The 23654-nt window shown below is 40.4% G+C and overlaps 1 protein-coding gene across 2 annotated transcripts in view; it reads right to left on the reverse strand.

Annotated features, from left to right (window-relative positions):
• Positions 1 to 23654, reverse strand: part of LOC144084028 (histone deacetylase 4-like) — a 55370-nt gene that overhangs the window by 2872 nt on the left and 28844 nt on the right. For both annotated transcript variants that reach the window (XM_077612289.1, XM_077612280.1), the window contains 23 exons: positions 20232 to 20509; positions 16475 to 16625; positions 14860 to 14983; positions 14067 to 14185; positions 12190 to 12318; positions 11976 to 12085; positions 10525 to 10659; positions 10277 to 10469; positions 8601 to 8821; positions 8135 to 8350; positions 7857 to 8052; positions 6753 to 6886; positions 6575 to 6677; positions 6451 to 6497; positions 6262 to 6369; positions 5096 to 5151; positions 3856 to 3943; positions 3654 to 3773; positions 3482 to 3579; positions 3284 to 3402; positions 3066 to 3199; positions 1728 to 1812; positions 46 to 190 (listed from right to left, as the gene is read on the reverse strand). In XM_077612289.1, the coding sequence (XP_077468415.1) occupies positions 46 to 190; positions 1728 to 1812; positions 3066 to 3199; positions 3284 to 3402; positions 3482 to 3579; positions 3654 to 3773; positions 3856 to 3943; positions 5096 to 5151; positions 6262 to 6369; positions 6451 to 6497; positions 6575 to 6677; positions 6753 to 6886; positions 7857 to 8052; positions 8135 to 8350; positions 8601 to 8821; positions 10277 to 10469; positions 10525 to 10659; positions 11976 to 12085; positions 12190 to 12318; positions 14067 to 14185; positions 14860 to 14983; positions 16475 to 16625; positions 20232 to 20509 (3109 nt within the window). The remainder of the gene's footprint in view (positions 1 to 45; positions 191 to 1727; positions 1813 to 3065; positions 3200 to 3283; positions 3403 to 3481; positions 3580 to 3653; positions 3774 to 3855; positions 3944 to 5095; positions 5152 to 6261; positions 6370 to 6450; positions 6498 to 6574; positions 6678 to 6752; positions 6887 to 7856; positions 8053 to 8134; positions 8351 to 8600; positions 8822 to 10276; positions 10470 to 10524; positions 10660 to 11975; positions 12086 to 12189; positions 12319 to 14066; positions 14186 to 14859; positions 14984 to 16474; positions 16626 to 20231; positions 20510 to 23654) is intronic.

The following is a 23654-nucleotide window of genomic DNA, read 5'->3' on the forward strand; positions in this document are numbered from 1 at the left end:
CATAAAAACCCTATCTTCACATTACATATTTAAGTTGGTGCTTACCGATGATCCAGAGCACTTGTGTTGGCCACAGACAAAGAGGCCATGGCACTAACGGCCTCAGCCTCTTCCGAGTCTCCTCGCTTGCTTTCCAGTAGCGAGAGGCCCAGCTGTGGTGAATGCTGACACACCGAGTGCCAGTACTTACCTGAAAACACAGAACCAAGCAGTGGAATTCAAATGACAGAGTGGATACAAACAATAACTTTTGGTCGCCGTCTTTTGGTCGCCGGTCTTTTGGTCGCTGGTCTTTTGGTCGCTGTCTTTTGGTCGCCGTCTTTTGGTCGACGGTCTTTTGGTCGCTGTCTTTTGGTCACCCGGACCGCGACAACGGGCGACCAAAAGACCGATGACCAAAAGACGTACGTAAGATGCACCTGGCTGTGAGATAAATTCACCAATATACTGCATTTATACATTTCTTAGTCGTTTGGACTAAATTACTGATTAGCCTTTGTCGCATTTTGGTCATTTTACAATGTGTTAGTCTTCGTATTTGTTGTCAACGAATACTCCAATATTTTTCGTCTAGTTTTAGTCAGTATTTTTGTGCACAAAAATGTAAAGCTTATGCTCTAAAAAAATATTCCAATTGTTTTGAATGAACAATGACAGACAAGTACACGTTTTAGACTGTTACATTTACCAAAAGATTCTCCTTAACTAGGGGCTTCTTTTACATAAAAATGTGGAATATACATTAAAATTACGCCATCAGTCGCACTATAATTTTAAATACAGAAATCCATGCCTACCAACGGCAGTCAAGACAAAGTTGTTGTTGTCGTCGGGGTAGGCTCCAAGTGGAAGTAAAGTAGGCTGCAATGTTACCGGGAGAATTTCAAAATAAAATAAAGGAAATGCATTTACGTTTTGAGGAATTTCATAACTTGTTTTCATATGTCAGGACCGTGACCGGACGTTTGGTCGCCGGACTTTTGGTCGCCGGACGTTTGGTCGCGGACGTTTGGTCGCCCGGAACAAACAACCCGCGACCAAACGACCGAGTACCGACTTCGGCGGGGGACACCCTGAATCGGTGGCCAGCCAATCGCAGGGCACAAGGAGACAAACAACCATTCACGCCCCCACACTTATACCAAGGGGCAATTTAGAGTGTCCAATCAGCCTACCATGCATGCCTTTGGAATGTGGGAGGAAACCGGAATACCCAGAGAAAACCCACGCAGGCCCGGGGAGAACATGCAAACTCCACACAGGTGGTCCGACCTGGATTTGAACCCAGATCTCCCACTGTGAGGCTGACGCGCTAACCACTCATCCACCCGGTTTAACTTCATGGTATTAAAATTTGGAAGGGATGAGAACACAGTTGTATACATTCCTTGCATTGTTGAATGAATTTTTCGATTATATTTCCACACATTTATTCAATCAACTTGGTCTGATATATTATTGCTTTTGCATGTTTGTCATTTTATGCGTTGTGTTCAATATAGTTTGCAGAGAAATTGCAGAGTCATAGGGACTTGGACTTTGGTCGACTCACAAAAAAATACTCTGGGAAAGACTGGTTATCTTCCAATAATGGAAAAATACTGAATTCGATCGGGTAAAACGAATTTCAAATAAGTCTCGAATACGTAGAATGAAACGTTGAGGGAAAAGCCGAAGAATTCACATGGCGTCTAAGAGCGCCCGTTAAACTCCTCAATGTAACTTACAGTGAATTTCAAGAACCTTTTCCAGAGAGCGCACAGCATTGAGGTTGGGCCTGTCGTTGAGAACAGCGTTGGGTAGTGGGTCCAACTGCACACATACACACATACACAAGCATCACGTCATCAAAAGATGAAAGAAACAATTCCATTCCAAACTTCCCCCATTTCCCTTATCCTCATTTCTTCCAATTTACGGGCAGTTTGACTTTCACGAACAACACTGTCACCACACCATTAAAAGAAGTACAGTGGTACCTCGTGATACAACATGCTCGTCATACAACATGCATGCTCGTGTTACGACGAAAATTTCGATCGAATAATTCACTTGCGATACAATTAAAATTTCGAGATGCGACAAAGCCAGGTGGCCATGACATGAGAGAATGTTTATCATTGTAGCGCACTGTCTTTTTTTGCCGCATCTCTTTCGTGTATAACTACTATATCTATGAGGACTGAACGATTTATTAAGACGAGTTTCGACCAGGAAACGCACCACGCGCATGCGCGGGCAAAAAGAGGGCTTTCTGGGTAATGAAGTATACTTGTGCACACAACACCAATAGCCAATGGCACCCTTTCTCAGAATAAAACTGCATTACCCACAATCAATACGTGGGAAGCTCAGCTATTGCATTTCCTGTTATTCTTTTTAAGGAAAGAAGCTCCCGCGATCGCTCATTCAAGCCTATTTCTCGTTGGCAAGTGGTCGTGCGTTATCCTATTGTGAGGACATTTGTGTGCATCATTTTTGCAATATTTTGAAGGCAATACAACAGCAAACAGTCCATCGATAGCGAACGTGAGGGTGGAGGCGTGGCAAACCGCTAACCCGGAAAACAAAGGTAACAAAAGATTAAGACAAAACTAGAATTCAGTTTTGTGTAAAGTTACATTAAACGTATGTTTGAGTGTGTCTGTATATATTTATCCAAGTTAATTTAAATTTGTTTGTTCGTTTATGAGTACCGTGGATAAAGTGCCCTCAAACAGCCCCCCCCTCCGCCTCCGTGTGTGTCGTTGTCTCTCCCCTCCGCGAAATGCGTCTAATTTTACATCTATTAAACACATTTTATTACCATTAAACCACTTGTTATTTATTACTTTGTCAATATATGGCAAATTAGAAGAAATGAAACATTTTTTCCAATCCAATATCCTGTTTTGGTGTTTTTTCAGAGGGTTGGAACAAATTAATTTGTTTTCAATTCATTTCAATGGGAAACGTTCTCTCGAGTTACGAAAAGCTCGACATACGATCTCAGTCTCGGAACGGATTACGATCGTACGTCGAGGTACCACTGTATATCCCCAACCATCCAAAAGTGTCCCACTCACCTCCTGTCCGAGCAACGCGGCCACACAAGCCTCTGAAGCATCGCAGATGGCGGTGAGATCATGACCGCCCTCCAGAGCCAGGACTAACCTACCTCCAGCGAGGCTCATGAGCTGGCGGGTCAGATATCCAAAACCTTCAAATCCGAGAGAATCACACCTTAACTACTACTCTGACGAGATAAAAAGTTCCAGTTCCATAATGGTGTTTGTGTACCCACATTTGGAGGTCAGAGTGTAGCCTCCAAGTGGTGGAGGGTGTCCTTCCACTGCGTCAAAACCAGAGGATACGAGCACGATGTCTGGTGCAAACTCATTGGCAATGGGCATCACCACCGACCTAAGAGAAGGAGACAGTGCAAAAGTTCTTACTTTTCGGTATCCTTTTCAAACTTGGTCTTTTCGGGGTTATTCCGTACCTGAACGCAGCCAGGTACTCCACATCTCCAATGGGTGGCTCAAGACCTCCAGTAAAGGCAACATTGACGTTGAACCCGACTCCCGGGCCACTTCCCACCTGTCGTCATGACAAAAACTTCCTGCATTTTTCCATCACTACTAATATTTCCCTCAATGAACATATTTCCTCACCTCCTCAGGTGCACCACTACCAGGAAAGAAATTGCCATCATCATAACGGTGAATAGATAGGTACAAAACATTGGGGTCATCGTAGAAGGCTTGCTGGGTTCCGTTGCCATGGTGAACATCCTAAATGACATGTTGCGAGCAATGTCTGAGCAATGTCCTTTCCCGCAATTGGACATTTTCTTAAACGGAACGGTGGGATTACCCAGTCCACGATGAGGATCCTGTTGATATTGAGTCTGTGCTGCAGCAGTTTGGCAGCGATAGCCACAGAGTTGAAGTAGCAGAAGCCCCTGGAATGTCAGCATGCAATCAGATATTAGGAAAATAAAGATAGAACATATGTAATCACTGGGCTGATATGAGGAACATTTTTCAGACTACAGTCGTGGTACTCGGCTGTTTGGTCGCCGGACGTTTGGTCGCCGGATGTTTGGTCGCCTGACGTTTGGTCGCCGGACGTTTGGTCGCCGGACGTTTGTCAACATGACAGAGAGTTGTTGAAACCAGCTCTCAAAATTATATTCATGAGAGAGAGAGTTTAATATCTAAATAATTACTGTTGAAACCAGCTCTCAAAATTATATTCACCCGGGAGACCAAAGGTCCGGGCGACCAAACGTCCGGCAACCAAACATCCGGCGACCAAACGTACGGCGACCAAACTTACGGTCATTACAGTCGCACCTCTACATACAAAATTTTCAGGTTACAAAATTACCGTCCTGACATACGAAAACAAAATCCAAGTTATGAAGTCCCCCAAAACGTAAATAGATTTCCTTTATCCGTTATTTTATTTTGAAATTCTCCCAGTAACATTGCAGCCTACTTTACTTCCACTTGGAGCCTCCCCCGACGACAACAACAACTCTGTTTTGACCGCCATTTGTCGGCACTGAGTTTTTAAATTTAAATTTATAGTGCGAATGATGGCGTAATTTTAATGTATATTCCACATTTTAATGTAAAAGAATCCCTGAATTAAGGGGAATATTTTAGCTTGTTTGGGTAACTAACTTTGGCATATGTTACATTCTAAATTGTGTACTTGTCTGTCAATGTTCATTCAAAACAATTGGAATATTTTTTTAGAGCATAAGCTTTAAATTTTTGTGCACAAAAATACTGACTAAAACTAGACGGGAACTTTTGGAGTATTCGTTGACAACAAATACGAAGACTAACACATTGTAAAATGACTAAAATGCGACGAAGGCTAATCAGTAATTTAGTCCAAACGACTAAGAAATGTATAAATGCAGTATATTGGTGAATTTATCTCACAGCCAGGTGCATCTTATGTATGAACATAAACTCGTTCATTGCTGGTGCACCCTTTGATCCGAAAAATACAGAGCTTCTAAACATAAATGTCATTTATGTCCAAGACAACATTGGTATTCGCAATGTCCTACTGAGTGTGTTGACAGCTGTGAACTTACATGGGCGTGCTTTCCTCTGCATGGTGTCCGGGGGGTCGCACCACAGCAAAGCCATTCTGGGGAGATAACAAGATCACTACAGCTTGAGCAACAGTTTCAAGAATGGCGGTAAACAAGTTTAGTCAAATAATCCGTTGATCCGCCCTTTTAATGTCCTTGTCAGGACAGCAAAAAGTGAAAATAATTGACGCCCTCCCCAAAATGGTAATAATCGCTGTTTCAAAATGTTGTTGAAAGCAGAATATATTCAATAACTTATTTTCAGACAGATATGAGCAATTTTGATTTGTATACTCACCGATGCAAAGTACCTATTATTAGTAATATTTATATTCCATTTGCCCAGGGGTGTCAGACTTGGGTTGGCTCGCGGGCCACGTTAACGTCAACTCGATTTCATGTGGGCCGGACCATTTTAGATATCATATTTATATTTTTTTTATAAATGGATTAAAAGAACTGGATTAAAAGCCCTGAATATTCAGTTTTTATAGATCTAAAACAATGTTTATTTTAGCTTTTTTTAAATATATTTTTTGATTTTACAAAATGATTTTTGAACTAAAAACACAGAAAAAATGGATTAAAAAATGAAAATTATTGATTTAAAAGGGGGAAAATCAGGAAATTTAATATACATCTATACTCTTCATTTTAATTTGATCCTAAAACAGAAAGTCGGCACTCATGATTTACTTTCCCTGGCCACACAAAATGATGCGGCGGGCCAGATTTGGCCCCCGGGCCGCCACTTTGACACAAGTGCATTAGCCTATTAGCATAATTACCAAAATCATTTGGAATTTACATTCACAATGCCAGTAAAAATACAGTTGTAATGTACTCACTAAAAACATGAATTTTTAGTTAGATGCTATAATTTAATAATGAAAAAAATATTTACAAAGGAGATTGAAGCAAATACCAATATAATATAGTAATATAACCAGTTTTCAGAGTAGAATAGACCCCTGTAATTTGATATTATTTTGTAATTTAGAACATTTTTTAATTTGTTAGTCCTATGGCGCTGACAATGCATTAGCATTAAGGAAAAAAAGAATTTTTCCAAAAAGTATCAAATGTTAATACATTTAAAACATTTAACTCTTCCAGTTTGTGTTAGTCTTACAGTAAACCTTTAAAAAAAATGAAATTTACGATACCTTCAGCTCTCCAGTGGCCACTTTGAAAACAAGCTCGACAACGGAGCCGACAGCGAGGCGGGCCGCGCTTGACGAGTGGACTTCATTCCAGATGGTGTCGCTGTCCACCTAACGAACACACTCGTGGTGAACGGACTTTACGCTTGAGCCCCGAATTTGCTTTTAGCCTACGATACGATCGCCACTTACGCCCACGCCGCCGCACGGTAGCCGCACGAAGCTGGGAGTGATTGAACCTGGTTAACGGGAGAATCTAGGTCAGCCCAAGTCGTTGATGATCCTCACAAGTTGGCACGTGTCTTTGTGAACTTACAATCAAGTTTTTGTCTGACAGGATTGGTTCCGTACAGCAGGACGTGGGCCTCCGAGTGAACTGTCTGGAGTTCCTCCAAGGTGGCCTTTCTCCCACGGATGCACTACTCAGACACAAATCCCATGTTCAAATATTTGCTTTTCCAATTTGGTGTCATGAGGAAATGCGGGGATACCACCTCGCACTGCGCCCTGAGTCCGGTTTCCTGCAAGCGGGACCAAATGCTCTGGATCCTGCCTGCATGCTCCGGGTGGCTGTTGGTGTTGCCGCACATGCACTGGTGCTTCTGCATTAGAGAATCATACACAAGACCTGGGAAAAACACACAGAGACAAACATTCATTCATTTTCCGAACCGATTAGTATCCTCCCGAGCCGCTTACTTATTTATTTATTATTAGTTGATTTTTTAAATGTGTCTGCTTTTTTGTTGTTATTTGTGCACTACGTCTGTAAGCTTTAAATCTCATTATACTTAATGACAATAAAAGCATTCAATTCAATCAACTACAGTGGTGCCTCTACATACAAGCAACTCTACCTACGTGATGCTCGAGATACGAGAAAAATTTCGAGATGCGAGAAAGCCAGGTGGCCATGACATGAGAGGCTGTTTATCATTGTAGCGCACTGTCTTTTTTGCCGCATCTCTTTCGTGTATAACTACTATTTCTACGAGGATTGAATGATTTATTCAGACGAGTTTCGACCAGGAAACGCACAACGCGCATGCGCGGGCAAAAAGAGGGCTTTCTGGGTAATGAAGTATACTTGTGCACACAACACCGATAGCCAATGGCACCCTTTCTCAGAATAAAACGTCATTACCCACATTCAATACGTGGGTAGGCTGTTATTCCTTCCTTAGCCTCTTAGCTCCCGCGATCGCTCATTCAAGACTACTTCTCGTTTGCAAGAGGTCATGCGTTATCCTATTGTGAGGACATTTGTGTGCATCATTTTGGGAATATTTTGAAGGGAATACAACAGCAAACAGCCCATCGATAGCGAACGTGAGGGTGGAGGCGTGGCAAACCGCTAACCCGGAAAACGAAGGTAAAAAAATTAAAACAAAATCAGAATTCAGTTTTGTGTAAAGTTACATTAAACGTATGTTTGAGTGTGTCTGTATATATTAATCCAAGTTAATTTAAATTTGTTTGTTCGTTTACGAGTGCGTTGTTGTGGAAAGTCATTGTCCTCCTGAAGGTTTGGGGGAAAAAAAACAACTATTTTGACGAAATAAGGAGTAGATTTTAGTGTACGTGATCGGTGGGCTTACCCGTGGTGAAGCGAGGCTTGACGGGTGGATCAGAGGGCGGGACGCTGATAGAGAAGGGCGAGGCTGAAGCAGGAGACGATTGGGCCCGCGATAGAGGCCGGTGTCCTGGGAAAGAGATGGAAAGGCCGGCAGCTTCCATTGAAGCTTGGTAGTTTCTCAGCTGGTGAATTCGTTGCTGCTCCAACAAAAGCGCCTGCTGCTTTCACGCACAAACAGCCAAAGTTTTCAAGTCACATACGTGGATGTAAGCCATCTAAATACTTGCCCCCATTTCTTACCTGTCTGAAGAGAAGCTCCTGCTGCTCCGCTTGTCTCTCCCGGTGCTGTTGCAAGGCTTCCTCCTGGAGCTCCAGCGGGTCGGGGGGCTCCTGCTTGATGGTGAGCCCGAGTGGTAACGAGCTGACGTCTTGATGCTCTCTCAGCTCCTCCTCCGTTTCCTCCGGGTGGCTCTGGTGCTGGCGGCCCACAGGAGACTCGCCGGGCTTGGCTATCAACTGTGGAGGTGCGGAGACGGGAGGAGCGTGGTGTGAGAAAACGACAGGATGGAGCAGGTCTATCAAAAAGTGTGAGGATGAATTTAAAGAGGCTAAAAATACAGTGGCCCACTGCAATGTCCTTTTTCAAATCAAGTCTTTGCTTTGGAAGCCAAATAGTGCTCTTGGTTTTTTAGTCTGAAGTCCCTTTTAATTGAACACAAGATAATTTGCATTAGTATCCCCACCTAGAAATGATATTTACTCTTACTTTGTTGAACTGGAGCTGTTGCTGGAACTGCTGCTTGTGCTTCTCCAGAAACTGTTGGTGTTGCTGCTGGACCACGAGCTGTTGGAGAGCCAGAGCCTGGGCGTGGGCCTGGGCAGCGCTCCCCTGGGGCAACGGTGCCGACTGAGTGCGTCCCAGGGGCCGATGCTGACGCTGTAATTTGGCCATGGAGGTTGACGAGGACATGGACAAGCCACCTACGCCTGGGGTGCGGCCAAAGAACAATGAAAGAAGCATTTGTGATGGGGTCGTAAAATACATGGAGCACACATTTTCTTCCTGTTAAAAAGAGTCAGACTTAATATGGCTTAGCAGATGTCATAAAAATTGGACCATCTGGCTTGCCAGACTGCCTGCCTCTCTTTAACATGACACGATGAGAAAAATGCACAGCTTAGTTCCTGTGTGAGAGGTTCGGGAGCAAGCGAGCACATGGCACTGAAACAAATGCTTGGCCAAATGAGGTGATTTCTATTTACAGCCTTTCTATTAACACTTTCACTTGTCAAGTGGTGCAATTGAACTGAGATGTTTTCATCCGCACGACGAACTAAACGCTCCATTCGCTGGGGTCGGGAACGTTTTTGACAGAGAGAGCCATTAACAAGTCATATTTTTTTACTGTTCTTCCTTGAGGGCCTTAGTTATAATTTAAAGTAAAAATACAAGAAATTGTGTGGATTCTTTTGTCATTCCACCACATTTAAAGAAAAAGTCTTGGATTTCTTTTGATGACATTGTTACGCTATGGCTCATTAATGAGTATCAATGAGAGAACAGTGGTGCCCCGACATACGAGCAATTTGAGATACGAGTATAATTTCGGGCAAATATTTATCTTGCGATACGAGACAAATTTTGATATACGAGCATACAGCGGACGCGAGAGGCTGCTCATAACAACATAATGCGCAATGTCTTTCTGGTCGCAACTCCCTCATGTAATGTCTTTATGAGCACTGGGCGGAGCGTTGCATTTTTTCAGTGTTTTTTTTTCCCGTTAGTCAGAATGGCGGAGCTTGGTTGCTAATACGAGAGGAGTACTACTTTCCGGGCAAGTTGGCAAGTGGTCGTACGTTATCCTATTGTGAGGACATTTGTGTGCATCATTTTCGTCATATTTTGAAGGGAATACAAAAGCAAACAACCCTCAATAGGTTGCATCTGAGTCAGGGTGGAGGCGGGGCAAATAGAGCCAACCCGCGAGAAGAAAGGTGTCCAAATTTAAAACAAAATTAGAATTAAGTTTAGTGTAAGATTAGATTAAACGTACTTTTGAGTGTGTCTGCATCGTAATCCAAGTTTATTTAAATTTGTTTATGTTATGCTACGACTTACTGGTGACCGATCTAGGGCGTCGTCGAGTTTTCACCCGAAGTCAGCTGGGATAAACTCCAGCAACACCCCGAAAACGAGAATACGCACGATGGAAGATTAATAAATCAATGCTTCAAAGCGCATACAAGGTTACGCGGCTGTGTGCATGACTCTACAGTTCGCTGATAATGACTGCAATTAGCAATCATGAATTTACAAATGAAACTCCGTGACCGTAAAACACACAACCTCGACATCCACGCTCTTCTCAGCGTGTAGACCTGAAGCCGTCACTCATTTTAACCTAAACTGACAGACCAAAAAAAAGTCACTTCTCATACCGGTCACCAGGGGGCTCTGTGCAGGAGTCTGCTCCATTAGCACCATGTGTTGGAGCAGAGGACTGTGAGCCCCGTGTCCCCCTGTTCCGGCTGCCCCTTCAGCCAGATAGGGTGTCAAGTGGCCACCTGAGAGGAAAGGAGGACTGAGAGACAAAGCCGGTTGCAGACTGCCATCTTGTTGAGCGGACGTCACCTGGGGAGACAGAAAAGTGTGACTGTTGTTCATATAAATCTAGACAGGTCCTTACATTGGATGCAGCAGTGGCGGTGGCAGTGGCAGGTAAACCCAAGGTGATGTTTGGTAAGGAGGGTGAAGTGTAGAGGGACAGCTGGCTAATAGAGCCTCGCTCGGCACCGCTACACACCCTCTGGTTAACAGATGCCTGGAAGCACATAGAAATAACGACTGAGAGGGCAACCCAGCACAATCACAGCATGAAAATAGACAAGAATCCATTCAAAAAGGCCTAAATTCAAGAAACACAGATCTCTGACAATGGATTAATATTATACAGCGTGTAATAAATTCACGGAGTGTCCAGACCTTTTTTCATACTTTAATTTTGGAGATTAAAAAAAATAATAATAATCATGCTTTGAGTTCGGGCCCGGTGGACGAGTGGTTAGCACGTCGGCCTCACAGCCTGGGTTCGATCCCAGGTCGGTCCTCACTGTGTGAAGTTTGCAGGTTCTACCCAGCGCCGTGTGGGTTTCCTCCCACATCCTAAAAACATGGATGCTAGGCTAATTGTAGGCTAAATTGTCCCTAGGTGTGAGTGTGAGCGCGAATGGCAGTCAGTCTCATCATGCCCTACGATTGGCTGGGATAGGCTCCAGCACCCTCAGAAAATGAATGAACGCCTTAAGTCAGGGGGGTCAAACTTGGGTTGGTTCGCGGGGCACTTTAACGTCAACTTGATTTCACGTGAGTCTGTATCCGTTTTAGCATACTTAATGCCCTAGTAATTATTAGGCTAAAGAAAAGCTCCAAATTTCCCAGACTTTTATTGTGTTTTGTTGGAGAACTTGTTAAGACCCTGACTGATGTAGCTTCTTAAAAAGGGACAACGCATGTACATACAAACTCTTATACACTCACACGTCGGCTCAGTGAAACTGCTCATGGCCATTGGCCATTGTTGGCTTTTATTGATGCGTAGACCGTGTTGTTTTACCTTGTTTTGTCGCCGGTCTTTTGGTCGCCCGTTGTCGCGGTCCGGGCGACCAAAAGACCGCGACCAAAAGACCGCGACCAAAAGACCGCGACCAAAAGACCGCGACCAAAAGACCGCGACCAAAAGACCGGCGACCAATCGACCGCACACACAATAAATACGGTAATTTAAATGACTAATGTGCAGGTTTTGGCTTGAAGACAGATGATGGCTGTAATAGAGCCATCATGTTGACAGGGGCTACTCCACACATCACTTTTGCTCCTAATGGCCACCACAAATAGAACCTTGCCGGCTCCTCGGCGGTCCTCCTTTGCTTACTTGTCATCTGAAGAGCATTTACGCTTCGTCTTCCCGCGCACACTGTTTTAGAAGCCAATAGCGAGCATCTGGAGCACAGCCCCACCACAATAAAGCCAAGACAATCTGGCAGAAAGTGGATCTGGATGAAAGTTTTATGTTGGATTTTTATGGATGGCTTGAGCCTGGCCATTAGTTCCATGTAAATTTTGATTGCACATTACCTCTTTGCTGTTGGAGACTGACACAGTGATGCCGTTTTCATTGGGGATGTTGTTGGAACTGTTGTTCGGGGAACTTGGACCTGAGCCCGGGGCACTGCTACATGCGGAATCTGCATCGAGCGGATCCATTAGAAAAGAAAAAAACATTGATTGGATGTATCCAGGGCTCCGACAAAATGGGCTAGTGTGGAGTAAATTGCTGGAAAGCTGCTACCTGCCATGTCAAGAGAGCGTTTTTTGGCAGAGGTGATGGGGCTATCTCGACGTCGAAGGAGTGGGCTGCTTCTCCGCTCGCTGACCTTTTGCTTCAGCCTGGAGCGCAGTTTCAGGTTGGGTTCGGAGGCTGAAAGGAGGATGTTTTGAAATAAACTTGTCATCGGAGTTTAGTCATCCAATAAGAATGGAATGAGCCGTGAAGGCCCTTTGTTATGAAAGCTGTTTGGTAACAGCCTTCGCTAACCACGAGCTGTTTTGGAACAATTCGGACTAATTGGACGTGTCGACAAAAGACAAATTGTTATTAAAGTTACCCAAAGACATTGAATGGTAACGAGATGAAACCGTTATATTGTTTCTAGTCATTCGAGGGCAGCTAAAATGGCCATTGTGATTGCCCAGTATGTTATATTTAGGCACAATTCTTCTAAAATGAATTCAAACAGCATTATGAAACATAATATGCTGAACACATCGAGGTGATTTGTGAATGCAGGCGCCAGAATTCCAAATCCCGGAACTCTCAAAACAAGAGATGACATTTGTCAAAATAATTCATGTCATGTCTGAAATGAACCTAAAGTAACTCTATTTACAAAGCCAATACGGCGAGCTGGAAGTCTGCTTATGTTTTTGGGTGATCCTATGAAAATTCTGTACCTCTTTTTTTCTCACTCTTGAAAAGAAAAACAGGCCTTGCATCATTACTTTCAAAACACACGGAGTGATAACATCAAGTACATTCTGTTGCCTTCGGGTCCCTCCCTACTGTGCATGCACATATTAGCCAATTTCACGTGGGCCGGACCATTTTAGATATAATGTTTAGATATTTTTAAATAAATGGATTAAAAGAACTGGATTAAAAGCCCTGAATACCCAGTTTTTTTAGAGATCTAAAACAATGTTTATTTTAGCTTTTTTTTTAAATATATTTTTAGATTTTACAAAATTATTTTTGAACTAAAAACATAGAAAAAAATTGATTAAAAAATTACAATTATTGATTTAAAAGGGGGAAAATCAGGAAATTTTATACACATCTATACTCTTCATTTTAATTTGATCCTAAAACAGAAAGTCGGCACTCATGATTTACTTTCTCGGGCCACACAAAATGATGCGGCGGGCCAGATTTGGCCCCTGGGCCGCCACTTTGACACATGTGCTCTAATGCAAACTAGATAGAAACCTTGGACGCTAAAAAGGTGTTATAAAACTACCAAATTGAATAGAAGGGCCTGAATATTCAGTTTTTTATAGATCTAAAACAATGTTTATTTTAGCTTTTTTAAATATATTTTTAGATTTTACAAAATGATTTTTGAACTAAAAACAGAAAAAAATGATTAAAAAATTACAATTATTGATTTAAAAGGGGGAAAATCAGAAAATTTAACATGCATCTATACTCTTCATTTTAATTTGATCCTAAAACAGAAAGTCGGCACTCATGACTTACTTTTTCGGGCCGCACAAAATGATGCGGCGGGCCAGGTTTGGCCCCCGGGCCGCCACTTTGACACCTGTGTATTAGACTATTAACCTCTGCTTTTTACAATAATTTCTCCGGTTATACTATATTATATCAATTTTAATTGTTCTGTGCTGGCTTTCATTTGTCTGTAAGACCAAAGATGACGAATGCACATCCATTTTGTTATTGGATGTCAAGGCACTAATTAATAAACCAGCAGAGACATAAAAGAAACTCCTATACGTCATTATCATAAGGAAAAATATCACAGTGGTACAGGATTTCTGCTGTCCGGGAAAACCCTCAGCCTTGAGGAAATGAAGGCTTTTAAGAGTACATTAAAACCTGTTTTTTTTTTGCTTTCGGTGTGTGTGTGCGTGTGTGTGTGGGTGTCACACCTGTTTTCCGAAGTGGGAAATCATCCCGTGGATTGTAGACGCCGAGCACGGGGTGATTGTAAGTGGACATGACAGTCTGTGGAGGGGAGCTCTGGTCTAAAGAGCTGTGCTGCGTTTTTCTAAAAAAAAATAATAATAACAATTAAAAATACATAAAATAAAAAAGCAAGCTCATTAACAAACCTTAATTACGACCGATCAGCAAAGCTAGGGATTTTATCATAAATTTGAGCTGGTAAAGATCACATAATATATTAGAAATATGTTTTAATTATGTTCAATAATAAAGTGGAAAACAGAAAATATTTGTATATATTTATTTTTAAATTTGTAAAAAATATTTTTGAATTAAAAACACAAAAAGAAAAAAAGTGAATAAAAAAAGGTTTGAAATCAGTTAGAACTGGGCTCTCAGTCAAGGCAGAGGGAATTATGAAAAATTGAAAACAGCAGTCGGTGTAAGCAAAATAAAATAAAATAATTCAGCTAGAAAGAAAGGACAATCTTAGGTAAAGACTCCGAGAATATGCTAAAGTTATTTGGGATTAATAAAAAACCCTTCAAATGGAGGATGGTGAGCACTAACACCACATTAAGATACATTTGAATTAATTTGCTTCATTCTGACACAACCCCATCTCCAATTACAAGAGAGTGAACATAGATCTGCAACCATATTTTCAACCTTTCAAAAGATCTTTTTTCCACCACAAAAACCTGAAAATTGAGCAGAGACGTGCAGATGATTGACGCTTACTCCTGTATACCCTTTTAAACAATGGTACCTTCTTACCTGTACCAGTAGGGAGCATCATTAGGGGGGCCGCCCTGGTTGAGACTCCGATGGGCCAGGGCCTTTTTTTTGTTGAGAACAAACTCCTGGAGACGCATCTTCACCTCGGTACTTGCCACAGCACCTATGGGAACAAGACAAAAAAAAGCCACGCATAGTTAGTTATGCAATAATCTAATCTTGTGTTTTTAACATCAACTAAAGATAAAAATGAGCCTTTGGCTAAAATCCTGCATATTGACATGTATATATTCACTAATATGTGTGGTCCCTTTCTTAAATAAATCAAACTCTAATGCAGGGGTGTCAGACTCGGGTTGGTTCGCGGGCCGCTTTAACGTCAACTTGATTTCACGTGGGCCGGACCATTTTAGAGATAATATTTAGATATTTTTTTTATAAATGGATTAAAAGAACTGGATTAAAATCCCTGAATATTCAGTTTTTTATAGATCTAAAACAATGTTTATTTTAGCTTTTTTTATATATATTTTTAGATTTTACAAAATGATTTTTGAACTAAAAACACAGAAAAAATGCATTAAAAAATTACAATTCTTGATTTAAAAGGGGGAACATCAGGAAATGTAATATACATCTATACTCTTTATTTTAATTTGATCCTAAAACAGAAAGTCGGCACTCATGATTTACTTTCCAGGGCCACACAAAATGATGCGGCGGGCCAGATTTGGCCCCCGGGCCGCCACTTTGACACGTGCTCTAATGCAAACTAGATAGAAACCTTGGATGCTAAAAAATTGCATAGAACACACGCAAATCTGCTTTCACATCATAGTGCACAGGTGTCAAAGTGGCGGCCCGGGGGCCAAATCTGGCCCGCCACATCATTTTGTGCGGCCCGAGAAAGTAAATCATGTGTGCCGACTTTCGTTTTTAGGATCAAATTAAAATGAAGAGTATAGATGTATATTACATTTCTTGATTTTTTCCCTTTTAAATCAATAATTGTAATTTTTTAATCCATTTTTTCTGTGTTTTTAGTTCAAAAATCATTTTGTAAAATCTAAAAATATATTTAAAAAAAGCTAAAATAAACATTGTTTTAGATCTATAAAAAACTGAATATTCAGGCCCTTTAATCCAGTTCATTTAATCAATTTATATAAAAAAAAAATATATTATTATATCTAATCCTAGTCATAGTGGGTGAAAATGACGCTCAATGACTTGTGTTCAACATTTACAGTAGTAATCTGAGCTATTTGGGAACAAAAAGACATGACTATAGGGAAAAAAATGTATTCATGCATGCACACATCCAATATTGGTTGTTTTCTATACATTTGAGATTTTAAAAATCTTTTACATGCTTGTGTACTGAATGAAGAGTGAAACATGCTCACTTTTTAAATCAATGCATCCCTTTGGGTTTCCTAAAAAAATGCAGTTGCCTAATTTCGATAAAACAGTAACTAACCAATCCTTAGTTGAAATCATTTCATTTTGCTGAATTCCAAAAGACTTTGAAACTGAAGATTTTACTGTGGTGAAGCATACATAGGAGTCTCGCGCTCCAATTAATGTGCTTCGAGTTTCACATAACCAACCGTCCTTATCACGTCACGGACGTCTGACTGTCAGGACCACTTACTCTCCTGCCCTCTTTCCTTGTTCTTCAGGAGTTGCAACTTCTGCTCACGCTGCTGCTTCTCCAACTCTTGCTCTAGACGATGGTTTTCCATTTTCCGCTGGTGCTCCAAAAGCTCCTGTTGGTGCTTAATTGCAAGAAGCTCCTGCTGTTGCTGCAGAAATGGAAAAAAAAATCAAAAGATCAAAATAAATCAATGAGAAGGGTCTTATCCCCTTTTCAAACCCTTTGGATCAATTTTCTTGCATAATAGGTGCTTGTTATTACCTAAAATATTTTTTCCACCTCCACAGTGCAATTTTTTTTTGTCATTCAACTATGTGATAGATATATTATAAGTCAATTAGAGCTTTGTTCATTAGCTTCAAGAATTGGATGGACTTTATGATGCAACTAAATCAAAGTAGTATATGAGCAATGTTCCCTCTAATTTTTTGTTTGCCTGGGCAGAAAGACAGAGAAACCCTGAGCACACTGAGTACCGGTGTGAGCAACATCATCATTGCTCGCTATGGCCACACACCAGTATCACACCTGCCATAAGCAGGTACATGTCTACTACACATAAATGATTTGGTAATAATAAAATGTAATAATTAATATCTATGAATGGGCGGCCCGGCGGATGAGTGGTTGGCGCGTTGGCCTCACAGCTCTGGGGTCCTGGGTTCAAATCCAGGTCGGTCCACCTGTGTTGAGTTTGCATATTCTCCCTGGGCCTGTGTGGGTTTTCTCTGAGTACTCCGTTTTCCTACCACATCCCAAAAAGATGCATTGTAGGCTGATTGGACACTCTGAAATGGCCCCTAGGTATGGGTCTGAGTGTGCATGGCTGTCCGTCTCCTTGTGCCCTGCGATCGGATGGCCACCGATACAGGGTGTTCCCCGCCCCTGGCCCAAAGTCAGCAGAGATAGGCTCCAGCACCTCCCGCGAGTGATAAAGTGGATGAAGCGGTTCAGAAAATGAATGAAAAAATATCTATGAATAAAACATCTTCATAAATGCCATTAGAATATGCACAAATCCGACTTAAATTTTACCTTATTTTACACATCTGTCCTTCTCATTCTCGTTCAAATGACTTTTCTGCTGAACGTGTCACTTGAGATAGTCTAGTTTCCATTTATGTGCAATATTTTTCCATGATTTTGATTTATTTAATAAGGGATAGCACATATCAATGAACATATTTAGATTCATGTTAATGAACATATATATGTAAGATTGTAGCCGAGGGCTAATTTCCATTTATAGTCCATTGTGTAGGTTGAAGACAAACAATCACACATACTAGACACACACACGCACACAATCACACGCACAGCAGATTTAGACAGTTCTCACCCGCTTTCACCGCTTGTTCTTCTATTTGCACAGTAAAGTAAAAAGGAATGCTTTAAGAAATATTAAGGCCCCATCATGGGGGAAAAAAAAAATATATATATATTTTGTGCGCTCCACATGATTGCTGTGCGCGGAGAAGACGAGAGTAGTGCGCAATTGCGCACACACGCAGCTTAGAGGGAACATTGTATATGAGCAAAACTCACAGTATATCCAATAATCCAAAATCCACTGGGAGTCACATTCGACAAACAAACCTCTATTATACCTTATTAACAAGTGCTAGCAATGATCCAAATGTACAGAAATCTTCATATTTATTCCAACAGTATCTTCACTCATTTGTAGTATTAACACAAGTGTAACAGTAACAGACAGAGCCAATTAAATTCTTATCAATAAGCCACACAAATCATCATTATTCCAGCTGACTAATTATCTTTTTATGTTACATTTTCATTTTGGTAGTGTATATCAATACTTCTCAAATAGCGTTTTCCATGCAAGCAATCTTGTGCCTGTCGTTAGCTGGGATAGGCTCCAGCACCCCCCGCGACCCTTGTGAGGCTAAGCAGTTCAGAAAATAAATGAATGACAGTGATGTAAAGTGGGACTCGTGAGAACATGTGCTAGCATCTCTTCCTGAAAATGTGAATAGAAGTAACCACGTGCTGGCAGGAATTTGGCCGGCTCGCTGATGACGAGTGTTTCTGTGTGAGAGCGTGTGCGTTTGCGACTAGACGCTGTTAATGGGGCTGACTGGGGCCTCCCTGGCAGACCAGTGCGTCACTGGTTTCCACGCATTGATCTTGAAGCTCTACCAGAAGCTGAAGTAACTCCTGACAACATTGCCCGAAGAATAAAAGTGGAGGAGAATTAAGACAGAAGGAAAGTAAAAATAAGACGAAATGGTGGAAGAAAAATAGAAAAGAGGGTGGTGAAAAAAGGAATATACAGTAATCCCTCGATTATTGCGCTTAATGTAGATCAGACATGGCCGCGATAAACGAAAAACTGCAAAGTAGGATCACCCCTATTTAAAAAAATATATAGATATATTAGTTTTTTTACTTCAGTGCTGAGTCCTAGTAGCAAGCGGAGGACAGGGGAGTGGCTTCCGCTTGTGAGTTTCAGCGTGGATTTTCACATTTTTATGAATTTACAAAAATAATTTAATTAACAAAAAAAAATTCCCCCAGAAAAAAAATCTGCGATGTAGTGAAGCTGCGATAGCTGAAGTAACGATATTCGAGGGATTAATGTACTTCATATTTTACAGTCGGTCAATTAAAAGGGACTTCAGACTAAGCATGGATTTTCATATTTTTATGAATTTACAAAAAATACAATTAAAAAAAAATTCCCCCACAAAAAAATCTGCGATGTAGTGAAGGCGCAATATTCGAGGGATTACTGTACTTCATATTTTACAGTCGGTCAATTAAAAAGGGACTTCAGACTAAGCGTGGATTTTCACATTTTTATGAATTTACAAAAGAAACATAATTAAAAATAAATTCCCCCAGAAAAAAATCTGCGATGTAGTGAAGCCGCGATATTCCAGGGATTACTGTACTTCATATTTTACAGTCGGTCAATTATCTTCTGTTCAATTGAAAGGGACTTCAGACTAAGCGTGGATTTTCACATTTTTATGAATTTACAAAAGAAACAATTTAAAAAAAATTCCCCCAGAAAAAAATCTGCGATGTAGTGAAGCCGCGATATTCGAGGGATTACTGTACTTCATATTTTATAATCGGTCAATTATTTTCTGTTCAATTGAAAGGGACTTCAGAGTTAGAGTGGATTTTCACATTTTTATGAATTTACAAAAAAAACAATTAAATAAAATTTCCCCAGAAAAAAATCTGCGATGTAGTGAAGCCGTGATATTCGAGGGATTACTGTAGAAAGAAAAACATGTAAACGTTGAAACAAAGGAGGGAATGAAAGGAACGTGTACTAGTATAAGAAAATAAGGAAAGTCAAGCAGTAAGAGAGAGAGAGGGGAGAAGAGGGCACAACAATTCATAATCCTCTATATTACAATCTAATCTCCTGGCCCACAATCATTTTATTCAGATTCAGGAGCACATTACAGCTCTGCCGTTACTAAAGGAGCTCAGGAATATTATTTTTCTTTGACATCTCGGCCCCAAAGGAGTGCGGCAGTAAGCGTGTGCGCGAGTGCGCCGATATAGATTTGCTTTCCAGTCCAGCGAACTTGATGTCTGCCATGTGGAGCTTTCCTCGGAGCTCTCATTTTCCGCATTTGGGCGAGCATACATTTGACTATGACATGCCACTAACAGTGTGCGCACACTTGCCATCCCCATTTGAGCCAAATGGACTTGCTCTCTCGCAGTGAAAGGAGTCAAAGAGCCCATTTGGAAGTGGTAAATAATGATTTACCTTGATGTGTTCCTGGAGCTGGGCCTCGTGCTGGCGGGAGAGCTGCTCGTGCTGCCTTTGGAACTCGGCGATGAGGATCTGTCTTTGGATCTGCTGCTTCTGCTTCAGGCTAAGCAACTCCTGTTGCAGCTGTTGCTCGCGTACGGGAGCGCCGGCCACGCCTCCGCCGGCCTGCTGGCGGGGTGGGGACAGGGGGGACGACGGGTCGGCGTCCACGCGCAGATCCATGGGGATGGCGGCGAGTGGCAGCCGTAGGGGCAGTGCGGAATTGATGTCCACTGCAAAGACGGAGAAGGGACAAAGGTTACAAGTGTCCACAACAAGAGACATTATCAACACGTGCAAGAACTAACTCATAAATAAATAACTACCAATTTCGTCATACGCAGTTTCTGGGTATGCTGACAATTAGGCTTTTGTCGAGTCAATGATGATGACAAAGCCTATATCCGATTATTATTATTATTATGATTATTATTATGGCTAATATGTATACAAAAGCTGAATTTAAAAACTGACTTTTGCAAAGGCATTGGTGTTTTTCGGTCATGTAAATGAGACATTTTTGAATTGAGTTGAATGCTTTTATTCATTTATTAATTTATTAAATGTATTTATTACATTTATTTATTAAATGTATTTATTACATTTATTTATTAAATGTATTTATTACATTTATTTATTAAATGTATTTATTACATTTATTTATTAAATGTATTTATTACATTTATTTATTAAATGTATTTATTACATTTATTTATTAAATGTATTTATTACATTTATTTATTAAATGTATTTATTACATTTCTTTATTTATTGTCATTATAAAAGTATAATGAGATTTAAAGCTTCACCACAAAGTGCACAGAAAACAACAACAACAAACAAAGACAAATAATCCACCAATAGATAATAAGAATAACTAATACATAATCAATAAATAATAAATAAGTAGTCAACATAATAAGTAGCCAACAACATAAATAAGTAGGGAAGCGCACAAATAACAACAACAAATGAACAGATAAATAATCAATCAATAATAATAATAATGTGACTCCATTTGAATCTAAAATGGACTTTTTGCAAAGGCAATGGTGTTTTTCAGTTGTGAAAATTTGACATTTTTTAATGGAGTTGAACGCTTTTATTTATTCATTCATTCATTAGTTAATTTAGTTGTATTTATTTATTAAATGTATTTATTCCATTTACTTATTTATTACAATCATTTATGTATTTATTGTCATTATAAAAGTATATAATGAGATTTAAAGCTTCACCACAAGGTGCACAGAAAACAACATCAAACAAACAGACAAATAAGCCATCAATAGATAATAAGAATAACTAATAAATAATCAATAAAAATAAATAAGTAGTCAACAACATAAATAAGTAGGGAAGCACACAAATAATAACAACAAATGAACAGATATATAATCAATCAATAAATAATAATGTGACTCAATTTGAATCTTTTTTTGGGGGTCATGCAAATGTATTCATTTATTTTTATTTACATCTTTATTTATTTATTGTCATTGTGCAAGTATAATGAGATTTAAAGCTTCACCACCAAGTGCACAAATAACAACAAGAAAGCAATAGATAAATAATCCATGAAAAATAATAATGTGACTCAATCTGAATCTAAAAATGGACTTTTGAAAAGGTAATTGTGCCTTTTGGGTCAGCCATTAGGAATGGCACTCCGTATCAAGCAGTGCAGTTCTAACAGCAGTGAAAATTGAACAAGGACAAGAATAAACATATTGTTGAATTGATACCTGGCAGAGAAAATCAAAGCTCACCATAACCTTGCAAAGAAAGATGGAGCTCCTTTGTGTCAAATCGTTCCAATGTTAAGACGACCTTTTCCTTTTCTGTCAACTCGGCATTTAAATGCAGGCATAGAAAAGTTTCTAAAGCAGGGAATGTTGAGAAATATTTGAATTTAAAAAATGATGTTCATGTGTTTTTTTCAAGCCAATTTTCATCCTTTGACTCTCAGTGTTTTTGCACGAATGACATAGGTGTTTATAGTTTAGCCGATAAACGAATAACTATTCTTCCAAACGTCAGTATGACCATTTCTGACCAGAAAAAAACAAAATCAATGCAATTGATTACACTATATAGTACTTTGAGGACGTTTCAGACTTCATCGCAATCCATTTAAGCATCCTTTGCATCTTCAACACCCCCCACTTTGCAGCCATTTCCCGGCAATAAATCACAATATGTTTACTACCCCGGAGGTCCACTTTACAACACTTCTGTCTCCAATTGCCGATCTATTTATACCAAACAATGCCAAAAAGGTGGATATCTTTGATTTGAGATTCTTAGTGTGTCGGCCACATTCATACGCTCACTCAACAGGAGGAGTCATGCCATAAACCAATGTTCCCTCTAATTTTTAGTTTGTCTGGGCAGAAAGACAACCTCCCTGAGCACACTGAGTACCGACCGGTGTGAGCAACATCATCATTGCTCACTATGGGCACACCAGTATCACACCTGCCATAAGCAGGTGTATGTCTACTACACATAGACGATTTAGTAATAATAAAATGTAATGATTAATATCTATGAATGGGCGGCCCGGCGGATGAAGAGTGGTTCGCGCGTCGGCCTCACAGCTAAAAAAAATAAATAAAAAAATTGGGATTTTATTTTGTGCGCTCCATATGATTTGCTGTGCGCAGAGAAGACGAGAGTAGTGCGCAATTGCGCACGCGCGCAGCTTAGAGGGAACATTGCATACAACCTATGACAAAATGCTACATGAACTCCTCTTTTTCCAGCATTTGGGAAATTTCAGTAAACTGCGAGAACTGATGCTGGCCTCTCTGACAGCAAAATAAGGGTTATTCGTCAAATCAAATCAAAATTATATGTGGAAAATCGGCCGAAAATTCCAAATGATCACTGCAATACATTTTTGTAACTCGATATTATGTCCTTTTCCTTCCACTAACCCTTTTAATATAATCACATCATAGCTCATTGATGACTCCAATAATTTAACTGATGAAAAAAAGGGCAAAAATTGGAAAATCTTTTACCACTGTGGTCAACTGTGCCAGAATTAGTAGATAATGTGCTACCCGCCCACAAACATCAGGCCTGAAAAGTTCAATCAAACGATAAGCATTAAAAATGGATTAATTAAAAACCAGAAAATTAAAAAATTAATCAACATTTTTTTTATCATTGATTTAACAGGACAGGGCGGCCCGGCGGCTGAGTGGTCACTGCGTCAGCCTCACAGTGGTATGCACTGGTTTTGCGACGGTACGTTCGATAGTGCACCTGACAACCATCAACTCTATACCAGTGCATATGAATCGAGATTAGTGTCAGTTGCCATTCAAACGATATCTTCCTCTTTGAATAAAACAAATCTCTCCCCTCTTA

This window comes from Stigmatopora argus, chromosome 1, assembly GCF_051989625.1.
Source record: "Stigmatopora argus isolate UIUO_Sarg chromosome 1, RoL_Sarg_1.0, whole genome shotgun sequence".
NCBI lineage: Eukaryota > Metazoa > Chordata > Actinopteri > Syngnathiformes > Syngnathidae > Stigmatopora > Stigmatopora argus.